Below are 15,265 nucleotides of genomic sequence, written 5' to 3' on the forward strand. Positions count from 1 at the left end.
TTTTTCCCCTTCTCTACTTTTCTTCTCTCCCTTCTTCCATGGCCCCTCTCCAGCACAGCCTCCTGACTCAGCACTTAACAGCCTGTCCTGACCCCACCATGTCGCTGCACACTCCAACAGTGTCGGCGTAACTGCCGTCTGCTTCACATCTGCTGTGCAGCGAGCTATGTTAATTTAAGTATTAAGTGTATTTTTCTTACTTGTTACTTCTTCTTCCACATTTTTTTTTATTTTAGGAAGCTATAATTTTTGAGTACTAGTAATATTGTATCATAGATTTCGTGTTTGTTTTGAATACAGTCAGAGTCCGTTTAGTCAGCTGTAGTGCCAATAGTGCTTATTTTCATTGTTTTCAACAAGAAGTGTTTAGTAACAACAGTTTATTCAGCTATCAGCCGCCTTTAGTGCATTAGCAGTCTAGTTAAAAGTTGATTAACTCTTTACAGTAAATTGTTGATTTCTTAGGATGGATAGGATGTGTGACTGCTGTGTACGGACGCAGGAGGATCTGCCCACTGTTCGCGAACAGATGAATGTGTTGATGGCCGCGGTCAGCCGTCTTCAGGCTGCTGCCTCGGAATGTAGCAGCAGTGGGGAGTCTGATGCGTCGCATGGTATACCCCAGGTGTTACATGCTTCACCCACGGTCCCCTGCTGTCGAGACATCTTCGCAGGTACCAGGCGCAGTTGGGCCACCCTCTCCCCAAGGGGAGTGGCAGGTTCAGCGGTGTTCGTGGCGCACCAGGCGGAGGGTCAATGTGGAGGCTGGCCGTGTGGCATCGCCCGCTCTGCCTGTGAGTGGACATGTGGCCGCTCCTTCAGCAAGGTCCAAGGAGGCACACGGGGGAGGGGTTTATTAGTGATTAGGAGCTCCAGCGTTAGGTGGATGATGGGGCCCCTTAGGGAAATAGTGGAACGGTCGGGGAGTAAGGCCAGTGTTCACTCTGTCTGCTTGCCGGGGGGGGGGGTCTCATCCAAGATGTGGAAGAGTCCCTGCCGGCGGCGATAGAGAGCACTGGGTGCACCCGACTGCAAATTGTTGCTCATGTCGGCACCAGTGACTCCTGCCATCTGGATTTAGAGGTCATCCTCAGTTCATACAGGCAGATGGCGGAGTTGGTGAAGGCGGAAAGCCTCGCTCGCGGGGTGGAATCTGAGCTAACTATTTGTAGTATTGTTCCCAGAACCGATCGCAGTCCTCTGGTTTGGAGCTGAGTGGAAGGCTTAAACCAGAGGCTCAGACGATTCTGCGGAGATCTGGGGTGCAAATTTCTCGACCTCCGCTATCAGGTGGAGAAATGTAGGGTCCTCCTGAATAGGTCAGGCGTGCACTACACGCAGGAAGCGGCTACAAGGGTAGCGGAGTATGTGTGGAGTGCACATGTGGGTTTTTTAGGTTAGAGAATTCCCTCCCTAGGCCCGACAAGACACCTCCTCAGACGCGACAAGGTAGCAGTAGGAAAAACGCAACAGGGAATAACAATATTAATGTGGTAATAGTAAACTGCAGAAGTGTCTATAGAAAGGTCCCAGAACTGCTCTCATTAATAAACGGTCACAATGCCCACATAGTACTAGGGACAGAAAGTTGGCTGAAACCAGATGTAAACAGTAATTAAATTCTAAACTCAGGTTACCATAGAGACAGGCTGGATAGTGAATGGGGAGGCGTGTTTATGGCGATAAAAAGTGCAATGGTATCGAAGGAAATTGACTGATAGCCGAAATGTGAAATAATTTGGGTGAAGGTCATGATTAAAGCAGGCTCAAACATGGTAATTGGATGTCTCTATAGGCCCCCTGGCTCAGCAGCTGTTGTGGCAGAGCACCTGAAGGAAAATTTGGAAAATATGTTGAGCAGATTTCCCAACCATGTTATAGTTCTGGGTGGAGATTTTAATTTGCCGGATATAGACTGGGAGACTCAAAATGTTTATAACAGGTGGCAGGGACAAAGAATCCAGTGAATTTTTTTTAAGTGCATTATCTGAAAACTACCTTGAGCAATTAAACAGAGAACAGACTTGTTGTGATAACATATATGACCTCCTGGTGACAAACAGACCCGAACTATTTGAAACAGTTTACACAAAACGGGGAATCAGCGATCATAAAGCAGTTACTGCATCAATGATTTCAGCCGTAAATAGAAATATTAAAAAAGGTAGGAAGATTTTTCTGTTAAGCAAAAGTGACAAAAAGCAGATTTCAGAGTACCTGACAGCTCAACACAAAAGTTTTGTCTCAAGTACAGATAGTGTTGAGGACCAGTGGACAAAGATCAAAACCATCGTATAATATGCATTAGATGAGTAGGTGCCAAGCAAGATTGTAAGAGATGGAAAAGAGCCACCGTGGTTCAACAACTGAGTTAGAAAACTGCTACGGAACCAAAGGGAACTTCACAGCAAACATAAACATAGCCAAAGCCTTGCAGACAAACAAAAATTACGTGAAGCGAAATGTGTGAGGAGGGTTATGCGAGAGGCATTCAATGAATTCGGAAGTAAAGTTCTATGTACTGACTTGGCAGAAAATCCTAAGAAATTTTGGTCTTATGTCAAAATGGTAGGTGGATCAAAACAAAATGTCCAGACACTCTGTGACTGAAACAGAGGACGACAGACTAAAGGCCGAAATACTAAATGTCTTTTTCCAAAGCTGTTTCACAGAAGAAGACTGCACTGTAGTTCCTTCTCTAGATTGTCGCACAGATGACAAAATGGTAGATATCGAAATAGATGACAGAAGGACAGAAAAACAATTAAAATCGCTCAAAAGAGGAAAGGCCGCTGGACCTGATGGAATACCAGCTCGATTTTACACAGAGTACACGAAGGAACTTGCCGCCCCCCCCCCCCCCTTTCTTGCAGCGGTGTATCATAGGTCTCTAGAAGAGAGTAGCGTTCCAAAGGATTGGAAAAGGGCACAGGTCATGCCCGTTTTCAAGAAGGGACTTCGAACAGATGTGCAGAACTATAGACCTATATTTCTAATGTTGATCAGTTGTAGAATTTTGGAACAAGTATTATGATAGAGTATAATGACTTTTCTGGAGACTAGAAATCTACTCTGTAGGAATCAGCATGGGTTTCGAAAAAGACAATCACGCGAAACCCAGCTTGCGCTATTCATCCACGAGACTCAGAGGGCCTTAGACACAGATTCCCAGGTAGATGCCATGTTTCTTGACTTCCGCAAGGCATTTGATACAGTTCCCCACAGTCGTTTAATGAACAAAGTAAGATCATATGGGCAATCAGATCAATTGTGTCACTGGATTTCAGGTGTGCCGCAGGGGGTGTCGTGGGACCGTTGCTGTTCACAACATACATAAATGACCTTGTGGATGACATCAGAAGTTCACTGAGGCTTTTTGCGGATGATGCTGTAGTATATTGAGGGGTTGTAACGATGGAAAATTGTACAGAAATGCAGGAGGATCTGCAACGAATTGACGCATGGTGCAGGGAATGGCAATTGAATCTCAATGTAGACACGTGTAATGTGCTGCGAATACACATAAAGAAAGATCCTTTATCATTTAGCTACAATATAGCAGGTCAGCAACTGGAAGCAGTTGATTCTATAAATTATCTGGGAGTAGGCATTAGGAGTGATTTAAAATGGAATAATCATATAAAGTTGATTGTCGGTAAAGCAGATGCCAGACAGATTCATTGGAAGAATCCTAAGGAAACGCAATCCGAAAACAAAGGAAGTAGGTTACAGTACACTTGTTTGCCCACTGCTTGAATACTGCTCACCAGTGTGGGATCCATACCAGATAGGATTGATAGAAGAGAGAGAGAAGATCCAACGGAGAGCAGCATGCTTTATTACAGGATCATTTAGTAATTGCGGAAGTGTTACGGAGATGATAGATAAACTCCAGTGGAAGACTGTGCAGGAGAGACGCTCAGTAGCTCGGTTCGGCCTTTCATTGAAGTTTCGAGAACATACCTTCACTGAGGAGTCAAGCAGTATATTGCTCCCTCCTACATATATCTCGCGAAGAGCCCATGAGGATAAAATCAGAGAGATTAGAGCCCACACAGAGGCATACCGACAATCTTTCTTTCCACGAACAATACAAGACTGGAATAGAAGGGAGAATCGATAGAGGTACTCGAAGTACCATCCGCTACACACCGCCAGGTGGCTTGCGGAGTATGGATGTAGATGAAGACATAAAACAGGCAGCACAGTATCTTTCCCCATCCTTTCCTCCCCTCCTCCTCACCCCATGCCGCCTCTTTAACCCCACTACTCGCCCCAGTAGATTGCCACTCACATCAGACACAGGTCACAGTCACCAGTTGGGCACCACAACCCAGAGATAGCTGCCATGTGTGTGCCAGTTATGTTTGTAAAGAGTGTGTATGTTTTTTGTTTCAGAAAAACTTTTTTTGGTCTGTAAGCTTAAATGTTTCGCAGTATTTTGCATTGTGCCTATCTGTGACTAAATGCCACCTCTGCATGGTGCATAGCAATATATCCCCTCATATTATTCTTAAGATCATATGGAAATAAGATTTGTGCACTTGCGGAAATGCCTAAAAGCTTGGTGCTACAACAGGAGGCTAGATGCTTACAAGAGGCTACTTGTTCATGGAAACATTCTGAACATAGTTTACAGAATGCTGATTACAAAATTTATAAACAAAGAATTAATAAAAAACAAAAAAAACAGAGTATGCTAATAAACAACATAGCCAAGAAAAAAGTTTGAGGAACTTGTGTACAGATAGCAAACGAAATTCTTCAACTTAGATATTAACACTTCGGTTTACCACTCACCATTATTTCAGTTCTGCCAGAAGTCTACTGAAAATGAAACCCGCTGAATAACGCATACCATTTTTCCATCTAGTGTTCACTGAAGGTAGATTGTATTTTCCTCATAATGAGTCAATACTGTCAAATCCTGTGATGGAATGTATGTACATGGATGGCACAACTGAAACTGCATATTACACCTAAACAAAGGCCTCCATGGAGTTTGCAAACTGACACCGCGGATCAATCTGACTGTCCTTTTCTGGACTAAGAATATTCTTAGTGGGTGCACAGAGTTGTCCCAAAATATACCGCCATGTGAAATAATAAAGTGAAAGTAAACACAGTAAAAAAGCCTTCATGTTTCAGCGATAGATACACTGGAGATTATTCTGATGCTATACATACTCATACACAAGGCCAGACCATGTATTCAAGTTTTATCATCCATCAGATGAGAGGCACTTGCATTACCATAGGCTGCCACTCCAATAGACCACAGTCTCCTTAGTACCCCTATAAAAGACATACAATGGCATGTGTGCTCCTAACGCAAAGCCACTTTTGATGAGAATACATGCTGTGTCATATCAGTCCTTTTCTACAATATTGGCAAGGTTAAAGAATGTCAAAGGGGTGTATCAAATTAACTTACTGCAACAATCATTTTCCAGGCTAAACCGCATTTCATCTGCAAACAAACTGCTCGTAAGTCCATCCATGGTGCACAAGATAAAACATTCACTTAATGAGCCAGAAGGTGCCTCTGTGTGACGGGAACACATCTGGCTGTAATAAAGCATACAGGATGACCTCGTCAAGGTGACAATATCCAGTATTTCATTTTCACAAGATACGTCCGCTTTAGCTGTTAAGAAGTGGTTCTGAAAAGAGCAGGTGAGAAGAGAAGCTTCTGGAGTTTCACTGTTAAAAGAAGAGTGCAATTTACAGGCCATCTATTAAGACATAAAGGACTCCTGAACACAATCCTAGAGGGATATGTCGAGGGAAAAAGACCAAGAGGAAGACCACGACTGAGGCACATGGATCAAATCGTGAAAGATGTGGGATGTAACACCTATAAAGAAATGAAGAGAAAAGCTGAAAGACGCACAGAATGGAGACAAGCTGCCATTGTAGCTGTTGCAAACCAATCCTTGGATTGACCACTACAGAAGAAAAGAAGAAGCTGTTAAGAACTTACAGCTAAAGCGACAGTATCTTTTCAAAATGATATATGAAGTCTTTAACCAGGGCATGTGTTATGACAGGTGGCCATTTTTACATGCATAACATAAGAAAATAATCCTGGTGATGTCTGGTTGTACACTGTCAACCTTGCTCATACTGCTATTAAATGTTTTCTTTCTCTTGGAATCTACTCCACATGTGTGAAATGCATGTATTGATGATAAATTACTTGCCCTCTTTACTCAAGACTATGACTTGTCTCCAATCTACCAGTGAACCTAACCTTGCGCCACATGTGCCTAACACATGTTCAGAACAACTATAGGAAAGAATCCTGCTGAAAGTCTACTGAAAATGAAACCCACTGAATAGCACATATCATTTATTGGGAATACTGAAGAATGGGAATACAATCTGTCAACTCTGAAAAATGACATCATGCGCTATCACAGATGATACATTGCAAAGATAGCTAGAGGGTCATTCCATGTCAAGTCACCCAGGCCTTGACACCAACCATGTCAGATTTTGATGAAACTTGGTACAATTACTTCTTTTATCATCGTGAAAGCACTTGTAAAATTTTTTTGCTCTATCTCTTATAGTTCTTTCATAAATTTTTAAAGTTTTTAGATTTGGCGTTATTTCAGCAGTCGGAAATCTTAACTTAAACGTGTCCTCACAACTAAAAAAAAATTGTATATTAAAGAATACTCAAGATATCAGTATGAAATTTTGGAATAAGTTTGTGTATTATATCTAAATGTTAAAAAAATTACCATAAAGCTATATTAAAATCGTCCAAATGAAAAAAAATTACAAATGTGTGTTTTTTTAGCTAACGGATGTTTAGTTTTACAAAAACTGCAATATCTAGAGTCTCAGACCTGATAGAAAGCTCAAATTTGTTTTAAAATACTCTTAATTGTATAGGCTATTAGATAAAAGAAAAATTATGTTGGCTTTTTAACCTGTTTAATAGTTATCTAATTTTTAAAATAATATTAATTACATTTTAAAAATAAAAAGTACCAAGTGACTTAGACACCGAAAATAAGTTTTCGTCTTCTAGGAGTAACAATGTACGCTTGGATTTTGTTTTGTTACTCCTGTGTTTTGAAGTAAAAAATTATTACAGTGTTAAATAGTGCTTAGATAGTATTTTATTAAGTTTATTCGAACTTTCAGTAAGTACTGTTACTTAGTTTACAGAGATTTTCCAATATCCTATAAAAGTAACCAGAACAATAATCAGACCAAAAGTGAAATCAGCATGTCAGATATTCAAACCTGTAGCATAGGGTTATTTAAAAAATGTGACTGAATGCAAACAACTTACACACCTTCAAAAAAGTTGTAATCGGTATCTGAATTGAGTGAGGAAGAAAAAGATTTGATCCACTTACGATCTGGAATTAATCTGTGTGAATTTAAGAATATATGTTCACACCACAGCTACTACTTTTTAAATGTTTTTGAAAAGTATCCAACAACATGTGTAGACCCACTAAAAAAACACAAAAAGCCCATCAAAAAATCGTTGAGAAGTGTAGGCTTGGATCTTTCTAAACAATTACTGACAAAAAATATTAGCATAAAACCTGGACAAAAGCTTTGCTCAACATGCTGTAACTTTTGTGAGGAAAAATTAAGAGTTGAAGTCAATGAAAGTGAAACAGATGATGAAGTCATGGTTGAATTAGAATCATTGGAATCCAGAAATGAATCCCTCATACAAACAAACATTGCTCTTAATAATTTAGGTTTAACATCAATAAAACTTCATGGCTTGTCAGAACAAAGTATAGGGTCTTATTTTAAAAGGAAGGTTAGCAGTATTGAAAAGACTGCAAAAAAGGCGGTTTCAAAAGCATTAAAATATGATGCACCAAGTTCTGATGATGACGAAGAAGATACAAGTGTGGTTGAGAAAGCAAAGGATTTTGATGTAATGATTTCTCTTATGAAAGAGAAGATTTCATCTGTTGGGAGGTCTAGAAAAATCCAGATTCTGACCTTGGCTCCAGATTCTTGGAGTCGAAATAAAGTGATGGAAGAATTTAATGTAAGTGAGTACATGGTGCGACAAGCTGGAAAGCTAAAATCTGAAAAGGGTATTTTGGAAGCTCCTGGTCCAAAAAAAGGTAAAACTCTTTCTGAAAATACAGTAAGACTTGTAACAGATTTTTATGAAAAGGATGAAAGTTCCAGAGTGCTACCTGGAACAAAAGACAAAGTAAGTGTTCAAAAAAATGTGTACATGCAAAAAAGACTCATTTTGTGTAACTTGAGAGAACTCTATTATTCTCTCAAATGGGAGAATCCCGAGGTAGAAGTAGGATTTTCAAAATTTTGTTTCTTGGGACCTAAATGGTGTATCCTTGCTGGTGCTGCAGGCACACACACTGTATGTGTATGCAGTATCCACCAGAATGTTAAACTATTACTGGATGCTGCGAAAATTGAAGAATCTTATACAGACCTAATTAAGATGCTTGAGTGCAATACGGAAAACCAAAACTGCATGCTACATCATTGCGACAGCTGTCCTGCAAATACTGCACTAACTGAGTACTTAACTGAAAAACTAAGTGAAGATTATGATTTAGAAGAAGAAATTGTAATCAGTCAGTGGGTTAACACAGACAGGGCAGAAATGATCAAACAGTCTATCAGTGTTGAAGACTACATTTCTTTATTGGTTAGGTCATTGGAAAAGCTCACCCCGCAATCGTTTATAGCAAAATCCCAATCAGCAGCCTTTAAAAGATAGAAAGAAGACCCACCACCCAAAACAGCAATTACTGTGATGGATTTCAGTGAAAATTATTCCTTTGTTATACAAAATGAGATCCAAAGTTACCATTGGAATAGAGGTGGTTGTACACTACACCCAGTTTGAGTTTTTCTAAGAAATGAGGAAAACAATGTTTTTGTTTCCAACTACTGTTTTATTAGTGATGACCAAGAACATGACACTGGTTTTGTTAACTTTGTACAAAAAGAAATTACAAAGTGGCTGTCATTACATCATACTGACATTGAATCAGTTCACTACTTCACAGATGGTTGTGCTGGGCAGTACAAAAATAGAAACAGTTTTAAAAATTTGACTGAACACTTGAGAAACTTTAATTTGAAGGCCCAACACTCTTTTTTTTGCAGCAAGTCATGGGAAGTCAATTTGTGATGGCCTAGGAGGAACTATTACAAGAATTTTAAGGAAAGCCAGTCTACAGCTTTCAGACGAAGAACAAATAATGACAGCAATCTATGAGTACAAGTTTTGTGAAAAAAATATTGAAAACATTCATTTTCACTTTATTGACAAAAAAGAAGCTGATTTGCTACGGTTAAAACTAGAAAAAGTTTTTCAGCAACCCGAACCATTCCTGGAACAAGAAGTTTTCATAACTTCAAAACACTTCCAACAAACAACCTTGAAATTAGAAGGACTACAGATAGTGTAAAACCCTCCATAGTCTTTTCTTTCCATTCTTCTTCTGATTGGGTTCGTGTTGAACCATCCATAAATAGCTATGTGGCTGCAAATTATGATGGTAACTGGTACTTTGGACTGGTGAAAACAATATTCAATGATGAAGAAGATGCAGAAATTCTATTTCTACATCCTTCAGGACCAGCTGCATCATTTTATTGGCCTGAAAGAGAAGATTCTTGCATAGTGCCTTTGGAGCACATAGTCTGTGTAGCAGACGCAACTCAATCAAGTGGCACTGGAAGAATGTATTACTTCAAAAAAGACTGTATCAAAAGAACTGAAAGCTCTTGGATGACGTGGAAAAACAGCTTGAATCAGCATTAATGTTTATTAAAAAGACAAAATTACTCAAAAAATTCAATGTTTCAAGCAATCAGTTGGGTTATACATAAGTGTCGTAAGTACACTATCTTTGTACATAATTCTAATGTAATCTACTACAATTAATAAACATGTTAAAAGCCATCATTATTTTTGTTTTATCAAGTAGCCTATATGTTTAAGAGTAAATTAAAACAAATTTGAGCATTCTATCAGGTCTGAGACTCTAGATATTGCAATTCTTATAAAACAAAACATCTGTCAAAAAAAAAAAAAAATAAATAAATAAATAAAATAAAACATATATAATAATAATAATAATAATAATAATAATACATTTATTTTTTTCATAGAAAATATTAATATATTTTAATAGTATCATTTTTATCTTCAAATACACTCCTGGAAATGGAAAAAAGAACACATTGACACCGGTGTGTCAGACCCACCATACTTGCTCCGGACACTGCGAGAGGGCTGTACAAGCAATGATCACATGCATGGCACAGCGGACACACCAGGAACCGCGGTGTTGGCCGTCGAATGGCGCTAGCTGCGCAGCATTTGTGCACCGCCGCCGTCAGTGTCAGCCAGTTTGCCGTGGCATACGGAGCTCCATCGCAGTCTTTAACACTGGTAGCATGCCGCGACAGCGTGGACGTGAACTGTATGTGCAGTTGACGGACTTTGAGCGAGGGCGTATAGTGGGCATGCGGGAGGCCGGGTGGACGTACTGCCGAATTGCTCAACACGTGGGACGCGAGGTCTCCACAGTACATCGATGTTGTCGCCAGTGGTCGGCGGAAGGTGCACGTGCCCGTCGACCTGGGACCGGACCGCAGCGACGCACGGATGCACGCCAAGACCGTAGGATCCTACACAGTGCCGTAGGGGACCGCACCGCCACTTCCCAGCAAATTAGGGACACTGTTGCTCCTGGGGTATCGGCGAGGACCATTCGCAACCGTCTCCATGAAGCTGGGCTACGGTCCCGCACACCGTTAGGCCGTCTTCCGCTCACGCCCCAACATCGTGCAGCCCGCCTCCAGTGGTATCGCGACAGGCGTGAATGGAGGGACGAATGGAGACGTGTCGTCTTCAGCGATGAGAGTCGCTTCTGCCTTGGTGCCAATGATGGTCGTATGCGTGTTTGGCACCGTGCAGGTGAGCACCACAATCAGGACTGCATACGACCGAGGCACACAGGGCCAACACCCGGCATCATGGTGTGGGGAGCGATCTCCTACACTGGCCGTACACCACTGGTGATCGTCGAGGGGACACTGAATAGTGCACGGTACATCCAAACCGTTCTACCATTCCTAGACCGGCAAGGGAACTTGCTGTTCCAACAGGACAATGCACGTCCGCATGTATCCCGTGCCACCCAACGTGCTCTAGAAGGTTTAAGTCAACTACCCTGGCCAGCAAGATCTCCGGATCTGTCCCCCATTGAGCATGTTTGGGACTGGATGAAGCGTCGTCTCACGCAGTCTGCACGTCCAGCACGAACGCTGGTCCAACTGAGGCGCCAGGTGGAAATGGCATGGCATGCCGTTCCACAGGACTACATCCAGCATCTCTACGATCGTCTCCATGGGAGAATAGCAGCCTGCATTGCTGCGAAAGGTGGATATACACTGTACTAGTGCCGACATTGTGCATGCTCTGTTGCCTGTGTCTATGTGCCTGTGGTTCTGTCAGTGTGATCATGTGATGTATCTGACCCCAGGAATGTGTCAATAAAGTTTCCCCTTCCTGGGACAATGAATTCACGGTGTTCTTATTTCAATTTCCAGGAGTGTATGTATAATAAATAAACTTGCTGCAAAAAGTCATGATGTTATCTAAAAGAGTTTTTAAGATAAGCAATTTTAAAGTTTTGAATACAAATTAAATTTACCATTTCCGAAGGTTCGGAAAATGCAAAACATAAAAACATTAAAAATTTATAAAAAAACTATAAGAGATACAGCAAAAAAAGTTTGCAGGTGTTGTCAGGATGGTATTAGAACCATTTGAGCCAAATTTCATGAAAATCTAAGGAGGTGGGTGTAAAATTTATTTTTTATTGGGTGATTTGATATGGAATGACCCTAGACGAATGTTGACGAACAGAGGAATGCAGTACAGAGGAAACAGATCATGGATAAATACCACATGTCTATATACTTTGAATGTAATGTTACATATATTGCTTTTATTGCAGTAGAAAGTCATAGTATCACATTCTTCAGCTGACCAAGAATAGGATACTAGTAGGCCTACTTGCGATAGCGAAAAAAGCGACAAATGTAAAATTTGTATCCTGTACTTGTATCCTACACAGGTCGACTGAAGAACAGGATGCTAGTACTAGTGAAGGTGAAAAAAGTGACAAACATTAAATTTGTAACCTGTACTTTAGCTGATGTATACAGGTCAACTGAACAGTAGGATACAACCTTCATACTTCAACTGAGGTACAAGATGCCGTTGCTTATTTTGCTTTCACTAGTACTAACATCCTAGTCTTCAGTTGAATAGGATAATTCAAAACGATACACAAATTATTTAAAAATGCCACAAATGGCAAAAAGTTTACACAATATCTATCTCTTAATAACACATTCATTTATTTTAATTTATGATTATGACACTCTGATGCAGAAGATAACTGATTTATCATCTATGGCTCATCTATGACAAATATGATGTCACTGGTCAAAGCCAACAAGCTGTATCCCATTCTTCAGTTGAGCCCATTTCTCCACCTATTGTTCAGTGAAGGAATGTTATATTTTCTTCTTTTGAGTCATTACTGCCCACAACAAAACCCATGATGTACACTTATGGCACAGTTGGAACTGCACACGACACCTGAACAAAGACCTCCATGGAGTTCGCAAACTGAAACCTTGGATCAACCTGACTGTCCATTTCTGAACTAAGAATATCCTTGGTGAGTACACAGAGTTGCCCCAAAATATAACACCAAATGAAATAATAAAGTGAAAGTAAGCACAATAAAGGCTTCGTATTTCAGTGTTAGACACACAGGAGATTACTCTAATAGTGAAGATGACAGCATTCACTCTGCACATGATCTTGAGCTTGATACTTTCAAAAAGTATGTCTGTCTAGCCTGGTCCTAAGAATTTAAAATAGTCTACTTCACTGACTAACCAACTTCGTACAATAAAATTTTGCTTTTAGTGACGTCCACCAGAAATTTAATCGGATTATGAAAGGAATGGTAAAAATCAAGGCATTGAAAGCAATACGATGCTAGAACTAAGCAAAAATTAAAGGAGAAGTAAAAATATACAGGTTGTGTTTGTACGTAGGTTAGTCCAGACAAAGGATCTCCCAGAGCTCATCTGTGGTGAGAGAAACACCACCTGTTTCAGTCCAGACAAAGGATCTCTCAGAGCTCATCTGTGGTGAGAGAAACACCACCTCTTTCCTATGTCATCCCCCCCCCCCCTTCCCCTCCACCAACCAGTTTGAGTGCAAAAATAACAGTAGAGAATGCCTTCTAGCCAGCAGATTACCAATAGTAAAAATGAGAAGACTAGAAACTTAGTGCACATGGGCTGGAATGACAATAATAAAAACACAATGAGAGAAATAATAAAGTCAGAAGGTAGCGGAGTCTGTGTACTCTTCCTTCCCAAAGCCAAAGCTGCAGATACATGCTCTAGTTATATGGAATACCAATTATGTGATATGTTTGGTGTTGCCCTGTTAAGTTTACCACACACATTCTCTCCCTAGTTCATTTTGTTGTGTGGGCGACAAAGCACTCTAAGAATGAACTTAAGTGTATGCTAGTTCATTTACAATGAAAATTCTATGATGATCGTGAATACATATGCAATCTTTGATAAAATACTTTGTTTCTCAACAGAAGGTGTCCTATGAACAATGATGGTAAGTATCAAATATGCAAATGATTATATTATTTAGGAACACCTGAAGTTATACAGTACTGCAAGTACAAATATATTGCTCGCCTCACTAAGCAACGGTAAGCAGATAATTATGCTTAGAGCTCCATCAATTTGTATATGGGTTACCATTTTATATAGGGGCAAGGGCAGATAGAGTCGGACAGCTGAGACCTATGTACAAAAGGAAATCACACTTAAATTTTAAGGTACAGTTATGCAGGTTCGCAAATGAGCCTAATAATAGGTCATGTAATTACGACAAAAATTCAACAAATACAAAAGTTAAAATTAAACAATTTCTCACTAATCTACCAGAAAAGGAAACAATCTCATAAATAAGGGGCCAAGAAAAGCAAAACAAGTACTCTACTCTCATTCATTCAGGAAATAGTGAAGTGTTACAATTAACTGTACGGCTAGCGCAATTTCGATCTGGTGTTTGTAAGGTGGTTTCTAAAATCACGGTTGCCTCTGATGTCACATATAATTTTAACCCACAATATGTTAACTCAGTTATAGGTTACTCATTGCTATTGTGATAACAAGTATAACTACAACATAAGTAGTTCATTAGTTTCTTACCTTCAACTCGTTGGATTTTAGATTTGATGGACATTATTGTATCGAAGGGTGACACTGTCATTTCGAATGCTGTTCCCGTAAGTGTTTCAATGAAAAGATCCATCGTTCCTTCTTGTTGTAATGATGACCGATACTTCGGCCGTGATCCATGCTGCGACATCATACATTTGCACTTTTCCCAATCTAATCGCTTAAATGCGCAATATTAATCATCATCTATATTCTCTGAGGAACACAGCGGAACTGTGTATGGCGTATCCGCATAATTTACGGAACATTGCATTTTTTGACGTTATATCACTGTACACATGTCCCGATGAGCTTGATATTTTATTTTCCAATGAAGCAGATTTATTCGGACAAGTACTTCACATATGACTTTATTATATCCACAATTGCTTTCAGCAGTTTTGAAGTTAAATGTGTAAAGAGCAAATCAAGTTCGGTGCTGTCAGAGAATAGTGAGTTTATAACCTGTAATTTACGAACGTTCAACTCGTGTGTAGATTAAATCAACAGAATCAACAATATATATTTTTTTGTTTCACAGTTTCAATTCACAAACAAATCTTTCTAAACCATCTTTTAGTTTCTTTAGTAACTCCAAAGAATCTTGCAGGGTTGCCAATGGTAATGAAGGTCACATTTCAGAATACAGCTTCTATCCTATAAAACGTTTTTATTTACAAAGCGTTTTCAGTATTTCAAATGTTGTAGGTAATTAAATACACAATCCTGTTATGGATAAGAAATTGACTTTAATTAGCAAACGAGCTGAAGATTATTGTGACGAAGAATAGTGCAAAGCACCAAATAAAATATTCAAATACTATGACCTCAATTTTCTGAACAACTTTCAAGACAACTCGTAAATTATAGTTTTTTTCTGCACGAAGTATCGCTGACGATTATTTACAATTTTTTGGAGAAATCTCCAAGGTGCAGTTCTAATTACCGA

At 39.8% G+C, this 15,265-nt stretch overlaps 1 protein-coding gene across 2 annotated transcripts in view; it reads right to left on the reverse strand.

Annotated features, from left to right (window-relative positions):
- Nucleotides 1-14,945, reverse strand: part of LOC126161457 (AN1-type zinc finger protein 4-like) — an 87,393-nt gene extending 72,448 nt beyond the window's left edge. Inside the window, exon 1 of one of the 2 annotated variants that reach the window (XM_049917278.1) lies at nucleotides 14,308-14,945. In XM_049917278.1, the coding sequence (XP_049773235.1) occupies nucleotides 14,308-14,470 (163 nt within the window). In that variant the 5' untranslated portion in view covers nucleotides 14,471-14,945. The remainder of the gene's footprint in view (nucleotides 1-14,307) is intronic. The other variant, XM_049917277.1, reaches the window with a different exon arrangement.
- Between the last annotated feature and the right edge of the window lie 320 nt (nucleotides 14,946-15,265).

Source organism: Schistocerca cancellata, chromosome 2 (assembly GCF_023864275.1).
Source record: "Schistocerca cancellata isolate TAMUIC-IGC-003103 chromosome 2, iqSchCanc2.1, whole genome shotgun sequence".
In the NCBI taxonomy this organism is placed as follows: Eukaryota; Metazoa; Arthropoda; class Insecta; order Orthoptera; family Acrididae; genus Schistocerca; species Schistocerca cancellata.